The sequence below is a fragment of the Phodopus roborovskii genome, unplaced genomic scaffold (assembly GCF_943737965.1).
Source record: "Phodopus roborovskii unplaced genomic scaffold, PHOROB, whole genome shotgun sequence".
Taxonomy (NCBI): domain Eukaryota; kingdom Metazoa; phylum Chordata; class Mammalia; order Rodentia; family Cricetidae; genus Phodopus; species Phodopus roborovskii.
Window position 1 is genome coordinate 17,803,634 of NW_026126567.1, and position 12,485 is coordinate 17,816,118.

The 12,485-nt window shown below is 43.2% G+C and overlaps 1 protein-coding gene across 1 annotated transcript in view; it reads right to left on the reverse strand.

Moving 5' to 3' along the window:
* The window catches only part of Rgs22 (regulator of G protein signaling 22), a 95,267-nt gene that overhangs the window by 35,481 nt on the left and 47,301 nt on the right, over positions 1-12,485 (reverse strand). Inside the window, exons 13-14 of the mRNA XM_051202544.1 lie at positions 11,885-12,010; positions 10,966-11,067 (exon numbers count right to left, since the gene is read on the reverse strand). Coding sequence (XP_051058501.1) covers positions 10,966-11,067; positions 11,885-12,010 — 228 coding nt within the window. The remainder of the gene's footprint in view (positions 1-10,965; positions 11,068-11,884; positions 12,011-12,485) is intronic.

A 12,485-nucleotide genomic window follows, 5' to 3' on the forward strand; every position in this document is an offset into this window, starting at 1 on the left:
GTTAGTGAAACTTACAATGGAGAGGACCATCGTTCTCTCTCCATCATTAGAATGTATGCTGCCCCATCCTAGCTCATGGGAGCCAAACAACGAACTATCGGAAACTTTGTGAACCACCTATTACATTTAGTCATTGTCAAAAGTTACATGACATAACCTCCTAATATGGAAATTATATTAAAATCAAAGATGATGAACGCTTAAAACCCAATGCCTCCCAGTGATGACGTCTCCCGGCCACTCGGGATTGTGATGTCATTTGCCTGTGCAGCACTAGCTGGTGGAGACGCTACTGCACACCTCCGCCCAGGTCTGCATTCCACCCTGTCATATCAGGGCTGGGAGCATTTCCACCCGGAGATTAGCATGCGCTGCAGACAGGGGCCACCCTGCTAAACCTTCACCATCACACCCCGACTGAAACTCATAGATTCTCTTTTCCTACCATGACAACTGAAAGGGATAAGATGGGGTTGGGGGGTGGAGACAGCAGATGACATCAGCTAGTTCTAATGTTTAACTGGAGGCAAAGCCGCATAGCTAGAATATCCTATATCTCACCGGCACACGCCAATTTATAACATTTTCCTCACAAACTTTAATTAACACTCAGTTTTGAAAGTAAGGAATACAATAGTCTTCCTCTTAGTTTCATCAAAGCGAAGCTATCTGGAGGAAAGCTAATAAGTCTGTCTTTAAATCCATCTTCACAATCTGGACAGTGTTCAGAAGGGCCAAGTGAAACCTGAAATCCCGAATGTAACTAGAGTGTGATAAGAGGAATCTGGGGTCAGGATGTAATGGAACAGCACTTGTCAGTTTGTCCTCCTGGGGAAGTATAAGGGTCAGCTCTGAAGAGGAAACAGCAAAGCATGAGGGGAAATAAAACTCCTACTGTTGGGTCTTAACTCAGAGCTTGGCTTACCTAGAGAGCCAAGTCATTTTGCAGCGGCAGCGGCTGTGTGTTCAACGGTGATAGCAGAGCACACGGCTGTGCTTGAGGGCCAACAGCAGAGGATCACAGGAGCCTCTCAACAGGGCTCAATAGCTCTGCGCTTGGAACTTACATCAAACCCTGAGATGAAACTGTTCTCCAAAGCAAAGGCAAAAGGAGTTCCTGGGGTGTTTATAAAAGGGACATGAACGCCCCATGCTGGATGCTTCCAGAAACCACAAAACAGAGCAAAAGAGAAGTCTGCTTTTAGAACCATCTAGTGGACACAGCATCTTGTGGTCTGAGTTCATATGAGGCGGAAAAAGAAAACAACAAGCAAATCCAAGCAATCCAACTTTTTTTTTTTCTGTAAAAGGAGGAAAAAAATATGGTTTTTAATGACCTCTCACACCCCACTGGGAGCTCAGAGACATTACCGAGAAGCCGTGCCGAGAGGATAAGTTGCAGATGAAGCCTTGCACAGATGGGCTCGCACGAGAAGAGCCCTGCATTGTTCAATTAGGAATCCTGAAGATTGGGACCGAGGGATTGCAACATCCTGCGCCTGAGAGGCCAACTGCTCCGAGATGGGATTTCACCAAGAGATGACAACTCGATGACAGTTCGCTGAGAATCCCTGGCCACTGCCCAGCCCTTACTAACAAGAACTCAGGGCGACAGAACTTCAGAAAGTGCCAATAGGGTATCAGAGGGACACTAGCTTGTACCAGTTTGGACAGAGTGAAAAAAATCAGAACATGCCAAGAAAGCCAGAAACAAACCATAAATTCCAGGGACAAAATGAATTAGAGTTTTAAAACTGACCGGTCATTGCTTAAGACATTTTGAGCAGAACCGATTAGTCAAGTACACAATGGGGTAAAATAGCTAAGAAAATTCCCACCAGTCAAGGGCAATCTAAATTTCCAAAGGATTTTATCATCTCAATTTTTTTTATTAAAAGTAACTTTAACAAAAGCAGCATGTATTTAGGGGAAATATTTAACCTCTAAAAATAAATATAGAAATCAGTGAACAGTAATTCATTAAGAACAAGGTTATAGTCACTTTTTTGGTTTTAAAAAAAAAAAATCAAACCTACAAAAAGCATCGGGCCAATACAGGACAGTGGCTGTGATGAGGAAAGTAGTCATCAAGCAGGCTGCGTTGACAACAGGTACAGCACCTCAGAGAGCAAACATACATGCAGAAGGTCTCCTGCCTGAGGAATATTCTCTCCAGCCAAAGGGTCAGGCTTAGTAGCAGACATCTCAGGCCGGTGAGCTGGGGACACACACAGTCAAGGTCTGCTTCTACGACACATCCCTTACAGGGATGCCACTGCTAGCCGAGTCTCCTCTTGACTGGAATGTCCTTTCTTAGATGCACAGGGACAGTCAGTCAAAGGCAGCCAGTGAGGTTATCTATCTTATCTCTAGACAACCACTCATACTTACTTAGAATTATTATATATGGTCTATGTTTCAGACTGAGATAAGAACAGGGGAGGAGATGTCACTATTGTTCCTACTGACTTGTTAGGATCAGATTGGGGGTATAAAAAATGTGATATCTAGAAGGCCAGGCTGGGACAACTGCTGAAGGTAGGTGGTAGGATATGAAGGACCATTAAACTGTTACACACACACACACACACACACACACACACACACACAACCACAAAAAAGTTGTTTAAAAACATGTGGCTGGCAGTGATATTCATAGAAAAATAACAATTAACTGTGATTACATGTATAGCATGTTGCTGAAAATGCAGTCATGCCAATGGATTATCTCATTTATTAGCACAAGCCATTTCCTGTTCTGAGCATCTGAGGTGGACACGGAGATTATCTTCACAGAGTCACAAGTCTAATGGGGAAAATGTCAGTGGTGAAGTTTGATGTGTGATGTTCACAAGGATATTTTAGAATTTCTCATTAAAGTGAAAGACTAAGCATGGCAGTAGACGTCTTTGTAGAGGAAATTAATAATAATAGAGTAGTACAGTTAGTATTAGTTCTAATTCCATGATTACAACTGCTAGGGAATGCCCTTAGGGAAGTCTTAGTTTTCTAATCTACAGGATTGGGGGTGGGGAGAGACAATAAAATTACCTCCCCCTCAGGTTTGTCAGGAATTAAATCAGCTATTACCACAGAACCTAAGAAACAGATACATAGCTGACACAGGTAATGACAATTATGGTCCTGGCCTTCCTTGGATAAGACAGTAAGAGAAAATCTTTGGGGCGGATGTGTGGAATCTTCAGCTGCACTTAGGCAGCTGGCACAGACACCCTCAGGATGACTGGAAATGAATGGTGAGAGACACTGAGCTGGTTGCTGTAGAGCTTGCCCTGAAGCCACTTCACCAGCAAAAAGATGTAAAACAAGAGTCTGCTGACTCTGCTGCTCAGTGATTCAGTGTCCAGGAGTCAAGCCTGACTGCTATGGGGGATACTGTCTCTCTGTAACAAAAACAAACAATGTAACAAAGCTCAAGAGTAATTTCCCAGCACTCAAGAAAGTAACTACAGAGACAATGACATTTACCATAAAGCTCAAAAGAAGCCCGTGGCTTCCCTAACTCACTCACATCCAACCTCACCCCTCTCAAAAGAAGCCCGTGGCTTCCCTAACTCCCTCACATCCAACCTCACCCTTGTCCATTCATCTTTGAGAAGATGCAGCTTGGTAATTGCTGCTGCGCACCGAGTTCTTTTGGCACACCTGGAAATACAGGCCTGCCTGGAGGAGCACTTAGCTCATAGCACTTTAAAGAACTGTCAGGACCACCCTGAAGTGTCTAAGTCCTGTAAACACCGAGAGGAGTTAAACAATTGCCGAAATGGATGGCAGGGAGCAGAGGAGACTCATCTTCCACACAGCACCTTGTTTTTGTTTTCCAAATGAGTTTGTGGTAATGGCACCCAGGTTTGGGCAAAAGTGAAGTTAGCTCACATGTCACTGGAAAATGTTGCCAGGACAATGTAAACTTGAGAGGTCTGCCTGCCCCCTTCTCCTACCTTCCAAATCTCCCTGAAAACTGGAAGAGGTGCAAAGGCCTGAGGTGCATGCTTCGTTCACACACAGGTTCCCTGCTCAGATCGGAGCCCAGTCAAAGGGAGGTATTTGGGGGCATACCAGTAAAAGTTTCCAGGCTAAGAATGATGCATGAGATTACTGGTCTAATTGCTATTCTGTAGCACAAGAAGACTCCCCAGGCAGGTTACACTGTGCAATCTAGTGTGGCCATTGGATCCACACTGTCTTATATCGCCCTATAGGAAGTGATATAAAAATGGCAGTAAACGATTTCTGTGTGGGTACACGAACATTCTGCACTATGTCACAACCAAGGCCTTCCTAAGGTCACTAGCATGTAGGTCTTGTGACATTTATCGACTCAGCTTTGGTTTCCTTTCTCCCATGATTGTTGAAAACACAAATGGATGACAGTACAGCTGGGGGAGATGGTTGTCAATAAAATGCACATCACAGGCTGGGCCTTGAAGACCTGTGTTTAGATCCCAGTGCCCACTGTCACAGCAAACATCCATAATTCCAGCACTGGGATATGCAGATGGCCAGAGCCCAGGAGTTAAGCAGGGGTCTTCAAGTTCAGTGAGAGGCCCCGTCTCAAAAGATAACGTAGAAAGAGATGGAGGAAGACAGCCAACGTCAACCCTGTCCTCCTCCTTCAAAGTTGATGACAGTGCTCTGGACCCCAGAGTCGGGTGCACCAACTCATTTACCAGGCCTCTTAAGGGACATCATCGAAGGGATGTGCGGCACAGAAGCAAGTCAATCCCTTGCTACAGAACTGGGCTGGAGAGTGCTGTCACATCAGTACCCAGAGGGATGTCAGGGATGGGGCTTCCAATTGTCAAGGTGGAACCTAGTTATGGTTGGAAAGATTGGAAAGATCTCAAGTCCAGTCTGAAGCTGTTAATATGAGCAAAATGGAAAAGAACCGTTTTTGTGGGTAAGAGGCTGTCATCAAAAGAGAGATTTATTTTGTGCTAAATACGACTAAAAGGAGAGGCGCGTTTGGCTCAAAAATTAGAGAAAATAAAATAGGTCCCTCATTCCTGATGTGTTTCCAAAGATTTATTTTAAAAATCATAAGTATTTAAAAATCACCAACTGTTACCTACCAGTAAAGGAAGAGAATTATCGCTTCCCTACTTACTCCACTGTATCGGTCCTTCTTTCCAACACAACCAGATTACTTCAGCAGCTGCTGCCTCCTGAGAGAGCAAGCATCCCAAGAACAATGCTCCCATTCTTGTATTCAGAGGACCCAGAGTGTGAAGCACTTTTTTATTCTTTAAAAAAATATATTATAATAATATAAATACATCATCCCCTCCATCCCTTTTCTCACTCCAAACGCTCCCATGTGGGTGTACATTCTTACTCTTTCAAATTCATGGTCTCTTTATTCATTTTAATTGTTGTTAAACATAGCTATGCATATGTACATAAATATATATTCTTAGATGTGCAACTCCATCCTGCCCAATATGTATAATGCTACTCATATGCATGTTTCAGGGCTGACTCTGGTATTGGATGGCCAACTGATGTTCTTCCCTGGGGACCACTTTTCCAGCTCTTGGCACTCCTTTGCGCCCTGTAGTTCTTTCTGGAGGGCCAAGGCCTGGTAGACTTTCCCCATCGCCTTTGGCATGCACACTGTTATTGTCTTGCTCATGTTTGTGAGACTTTTTTGGGTGTAGCTTCTAACATTACTAGGAGACAGGGTCTCACAGGAAATCCCCTGTGAGAGAGACTCTTAACAGAGTGTGTTTCATTCACAGTGCACTCTAACTCAGAACAAGTTGTAGCAGTGGCTGAGGTGGCAGCGGTGGCTGAGGTCATGACAACTGCAGCTTGTCCCATGTGGCTCTGGGTTTGCACTGTCCTATTATCCACTCTTGCTAATTGCCAGGCTCCCTCCCATGCAGCCCTTCCCTCTGCCCTGAAGACTTTCTCCCTTGCTATTTTGGCCATGTATTTAGGCAGGTGTTTGTTATATTTTCTAGAAATTGTATATATAGAGGAGGCTTTTCAAATCATCTGAGCGGCAACACACCAGAAAGAGAGTCTCAAAAACACAAGTCACACGCTTTTCTTTTTTAGCAGCCGCAGTAAGTACCGTGTACAAGATTCTTTCTACCTATTGAGCCTAGGGAACAAAACCCAAGCGCCCGATACCACCTTGCTTACTGCAAGAGAAAAGCAATTGCCTTCCCTGAGAATTTGTTACTGTTTTCCCCTTGCATGAGCCTGGATTTCCAGTTCACACTTTGTCTGCTTCCACATTTCTCCAAGATAAGAAATTAGCATTTAAAATGTGCCCAGCAGAAGAATCACACACACACACACACACACACACACACACACACACACACAAATGCAGTAAAGAGCTCATAATTCAAAATTACTAAACATACAAGAGAAGAATCCACTGTGTCAGCAGAACTAAAAATGAGTTCTTCCAAGAACCACAGATCATAGAATTATTGAACAATGTGGCAGCCAGCCTCTAGGGTGGACCCTAGAAACACAGTGGCTTTGATATCCATGCTTTCTCTCCTCCCCCTGCCCCCTTCTCATTTTGAGATAGGGACCCATTATGTAGTTCTGGTTCTCCTAGAACTCCCTATGTAGACCATTCTGGCCATGAACTCACAGAGATCCACCTGCCTCTGCCTCAAAGAGCATTGCCACCACGCCTAGCTGTCATGCCCTCTCTTGATCCCTTACCCCAGGTATGGACATACTGTATGGCTTGCTTCTAACCAGTAGCAATAGAGTGGTGTGTGTGTGAAGACAAGCATACAGTCATGTGAAAAGGGAATGCCCACCTTGCTAGGGGACTCTCTCTCCCTTGGGCTGAATGAACAAACAAGTTGTCGCATTGATCCAGAGAAAAACATGATGCAGCTCTGAGCACGGCCTCTGGCTCACAACCAGCAAAAGTTCTCAGTGAGGTGGGTTTGCCAGGAACTGAATGCTACTAACAACCACATGAGCATTAAAACAGACCCTTCCCCAGGCTGATTCCATGGGGGAAACTACCCAGTCTTGACCACAGAGAACCCAGAACTGCCACACCCAGAATCCTGGCCCACAAAAACTGATAGAACAAATGTGTGTTGTTCTGAGCCACAGAGTTTGTGATAGAACTGTCATGCAGGAATAACTAATACAGCTAGAGGCTAATAGCACATGCTCTAAATGATTAAAAACACAAACAAAGAAATTTTAAAAAGTGTGGAACAAAAGGAAATGCCAATGAGAGTTGTAAAACACAAATATAACGTTCAAGAATAAAAATCATAGCTGGGCATGGTGGTACCAGCTTTTAATCCCAAGCTGAGGTGGGCAGATCTCTAAGGGTTCTACATTGTAAATTCTAGGCCAGCCAAGACTATATTGTGTCAAAAAACAAAAACAAGAACAAAAGCCTTATGGATAAAAAATATAATTTAACTAAATGGGTGGGTTGCATAGCAAAATGAAAACAACATCTATTACAAAGCACCAGCAGGGTTGAGGTAGGGAATCCAGGACAGGACAGAATGCCCACATGTAAACACTGCAAGAAGTATCAGCTGAGGGTTGCCCAGAACTTGCAAAGCCTAAGAGAGATCATGGTGGCAAGCACCCTAGAGTCAAACCCAGAAGTCTAAAGTCAGGGGAAGACTGTAAGGCAGTAAGTGAGAAACAGCATCCTACATCCTACAAGAACAGCAAGCAGCAGATTCTTCAACAGCTGCATGTGAACGCTGACACCTCCACAGGGCTGAGAGGAAACGGTCCATGATGGGGAAGGAGGGAATCGATGGAGATGGAAGGGACAAGACAGGGGAGTGAGGGTGGATATGGTCAAAATACATGATATGCATTTACGGGAGTGTCACAATTGTATCTGCTATTATAGACTAAATATGTACAAACAAAACCATTGAGTCTTTAAGTCTATAGTGAGACAAATCATCAGAATAAAATGGACATTTTCAGGCAAATGAGATCTGTGATCTTGCTTTAACTGCCTTCTTTTCTTTTTTACAAACTTAATTTTTACATATTTGTTATAGTGCTGGAGACTGAACCTAGGGTCTCACACATGCTAGGCAAGCTCTTGCCAATAAGCCTAATCCCTAGCTCTGTTTCTTATTTTTCCTGAATCTAATGTATGTTGGTGTGTGTGTGTGTGTGTGTGTGTATGTGAGAACATTGTCCAGGAATGAAGCCATGATAGGTGATTTCTGAGAGCCTGTGAGAAAAATCTAAGGAACCAAGACAAGAGTCTTGTGGCCTCGGCTTCTTCAAACTCGTGGAATTGGTCTTGGATTGTGCCTTTGTGTCCCTCCCTACCGTAACAGATAGGTGTGATTTTAATTCAGATTATTCATTACAACTGGTCAGCTCTATGGAAAAACATGTTTTTGCTGCATGTAGCTTGTCTGCCACGTGTGGCTTGTTCTTAGGATTGTACTTTTTACTCATGTGACTCCTCTTAACCCTCAGAGTACAAACTGTCTGATGCTCTGAATAGAGTTGGCTATTGCATGAGACTTTAGTCCACCTCATATTGGCCCCACTCTCCCAGGCCCACCACTGCTAGAATGGGAAACATGCATATATCTTTATAAGCATATCTAACATGCATCTATTATATATATTTGTTATATTTAAAAATATCAATATCTGTGCTAGAGAGGGTGGTAGATTCTAAGTGCAGCTCCTATTGCAACATGAATTTTCTTAGAAAGGTAAGAACACAAAGTCACAGGAGGCGCAGTACTCTGCTCTTAGTCCTCTCACTAAAGCAAGCATGCAAAGTGAAGAGACGGGCAGACTCTAGTCTCCAAAGCCAATCAGTGCTGTGCGGCCCTCTAGAGGCAGGGATTGTACCTGCACAATGCCACGGCCATAGTTCCTTTCCAGCCGTTCACTATACTCTCTTGAAGTTATGCAGGGAAATCCTCACGGCATGCCCAGTACATTAGATCAAACTTTGGGGCTCATGAGTCATGCTAAATCTTTACCATTGGCTCTCCCCTATCTACTCTGTCTACTACCATTCTTATACTGCTGCTTGGGAGAATAAAACTATGCATACAGAAAATCATGTAGGGCCTTGGGCATCAACTCTTAGTCTCTTAGTGTGTGATTTGGCAGGCACACAAAAATGATATAAAATCAAGTTCATGGTACATTCAACATGTAGTGGCAGATGAATATATTCCCTTGGTGGCATTATTCCAAAGACCTAGATTAAAAATGAATCTTTGAAGAAAGCCATACAATATTTCTATTGCCATATAAGGTGAATGTTATTTCATACTGTAAAACAAATGAATAATACAAAGATACCACAGGCAATTCCTATATCTGGAGAAACAAAAACTTTGCATAATAAAACCCAAACTAGTTGAGATAGTAGTTCCTCCTACCAAGAATAAAAAAGTAAAACAATTATAGGTACAATATTAAAATGCATTTTTTAAAAAATCATATGAATTCTCTCCGTTTATTTCCCCCTACTCAGTCCTAAAGATGGGTGCTCTATACTGGTCTGCTTCTCTGATTCCTGCCTTGACTCCCAAAGAACAAACCTTGGGGAAAGCTTCTAGGTCCTGGCAATCCCCAAATTGAGCTATCCATTTTTAAAACAACCCAAACCACATACATAGTCCAGTTTCCAAACCACATACATAGAGTTAGCTAATAACAGCATTGCTAAGAACCAGGAGGCTTGCGAAGCTGGAATAGAACCTCCTTCTTCATACGTGTATGAAATCTGGTTGATTATTAACACACAAACAATCCCACTTCACCGGGCAGCTGAAGACTTTTTGAAGGAGGATTCTTTGAGTAGTAAAAACATAATAAAAATAACAGATGGTCCCACAGCAGATGGGGGCAATGGGTTAGGGGAGGAGGGTAAACAGTGAATTACAGGTAGAGGGTTAACAAGCAGAACTGTGTGGTCTCAGAAAACGGCCCTGGTAGAGATTCATTTCATGATTTCATGGAGACATCTGGGCTATGTCGGAGCTACAGCCCTTATTCTCACAGCAAGAAGAACAAAGCTGTCACTGGGCTACAAAGCATAGCTGCTCACTCTGGACTTGAGGGGGTGGGGTGGGAGCAGCCAGACATCCAGCAGTGCACTCTGGTGTCCTGAGCAAGACTATAAAATAATAAATAACATGGTGACACTAACTCCCTGAGCGGCATTTGGGGGCAGGATCCTCGGGGATGGGTTATTTGGGGCTATAAGAATTACCAAGTGATCAACAGATAGAGAAGCGGTCTAATCTTGGAGCCCTTACTCCTTAAAAGATCTGAAGAGCCTAAGAATAAAACCCCCAAAAGTCAGCTCAAGTCATAATTCTGTTCCCATCTCCATCCACCCCTGGCCACTGCCCCCTGCAAGAGGCTGTCTCTCTGCTCTGTCCCCATGTGCAGAGGGTCTTCTGTTCCTCCTCTTCCAGCCTCTCTGCTCTTGTTATCCCTTCCCTGTTCTGCTTCAGGGTGGTCTTGCAATGCTCTCTCCTCCGCCCTCTCAGTCTGTCTCATATGGCATAGATGGAAACCCAGACGCCTGCACTGGGCCCTGCACATGCACGGTGATGGGCCAGCAGCCTGGCACATCCAACAGCTGACATCTGCAGGGGGCTCAGGGAACTCCAGCCAGAGCTGTGGCTCCTGGTCCCCGCTTACACATCCACTCACAGTGTTCTTTCCAGTCCCGACAGGCAAACCCAAAAGGCACGCTGGTGGGGGAAGGAGACCAGGCGTTCTTTGTGGGAAAAACAAGTAGTTGGCCAGAAAAGAAAATAGAGCAGATAAAACAGAAGACACACAGATCAGATTTTAAACCGTGAAGTATTCCTGGGGTAATGGTCTCAGCCCTGCAACCCAGCTCTCTCTAGTCTGGGGCCAGACACAATTTTTTCCCCCTGCATACTCGCAGCTTTACATGGAGCAGTGTTATCTGCTACTTACTTGGGCTTGTTTGCATACTTTGAAAGGCTGAAGTGTTTCTTGGTAGAACAGCTGATGATAAGCCTGTAGGTCAAACCAAAAGTACACACTGTGCTTCCACAGCTGTGGATGGAGAAGTACAGAAATCATCACAGCCAGTCAGCGAGGCCCTCAGAGAGCTAATTCCCTATGTGTCTCTATGTGCTACGTCCTTGCTGCTACTGCAAATCATGCCCAGCTCAAGCTGGTCTCAGTCTTTTACCACAGATTGGCAATGTACAAGGGATTTATGGCTGTTGTCAATTGAACATTGTATTTTTGCATGGAAGTCTCCCTTAGAATTAGTCATTAAAACGGTAAATGTTTAAAAATAGTGATGAATACAAAAATTGCAAGCGTTCTAGTTGACAAGTAAAGAGCAATCTAAAGGCATGAAAGTATAATCTAAAGGTGTTCCAACATATCGACATTATAGGTAAATGGGTATCATAGCACACCTAAATATTAACTACTAAGCCAATTAATCACTGTTTATATTTGGGTCATACAAATATTGATTGTAATGTAAAAAAATTACTGGAAATTATTTTATTTTTATTGATTGTAATTTATGGTTGCTAAAGTATTATGAATCAAGTATAAATAGAAATTAACCAAATATGGCATATTAAATTGATATTAGATTATATAATTAACTATAGTAATATATGTTAATATTTATTTGGTTTTTTTACTTTTCTTTGTAATTTTAGTAGGGTGGTAAGCCAGAGAGAATTACCATTTGGTTGGATTGTTAAAGAGTTACTAAATATCAAGTGTGGATTTCATTTATCAGATGAGAATTTGAACATTATTTATATGAACACCAAGTTATTTCAATGCCACTTATTTTTAAATCAAGTAAAGTAATAAATCCAGATTTTACATAATTATTTTCTACCTTGTTCCCTGAATTCTCGCAGAATTTAGTGAAGAAGAATCCAGCTCTGTTTTCAACATACAAAGACTGTAACAAGTTTTCCATGTCAAAGCTTCCCAAGGCTCCAACACGTGAAGCAGCTTTAACCTAGATAACAAGACAGGAAACAGAAGTTCGTTATCCCCACCGGCACAATGCAGTTTCAAAAATGCTGCTGGGCTGTCATTGTCTTTGTGTGGCATATATGTAATGACTGCAGTGTGCTGTCATGTAGGATTCATTTGTGAAACTCAGTTATGGCCAGAGAATCCACTCTGTTATAAACCAGTGTGATTTCAAGCCCGATGTCAGAGCAGCTCTCTGACCTCAATTACTTTCATGTTTCGTGCGCAGTGGCTCCATTGGGGAGCCTTCCAAGTCTCCGTTGGTGGCCTGTTTCCTACATATTTACTGTTATTTTAGCCTTGAGGTGCTGCTATTCTAACTCTGAGTGGGTTATAAAAAGACCCACCTCAAGGCCTCTCAGCTCTGCTTGTTAACTGGGGGGGGAGTCCCTCTTTGGACAGTCTCACCCCCACAGGTCATGGCCTTCAGAGTGGAAATGGCAATGAAGTTCTCATAA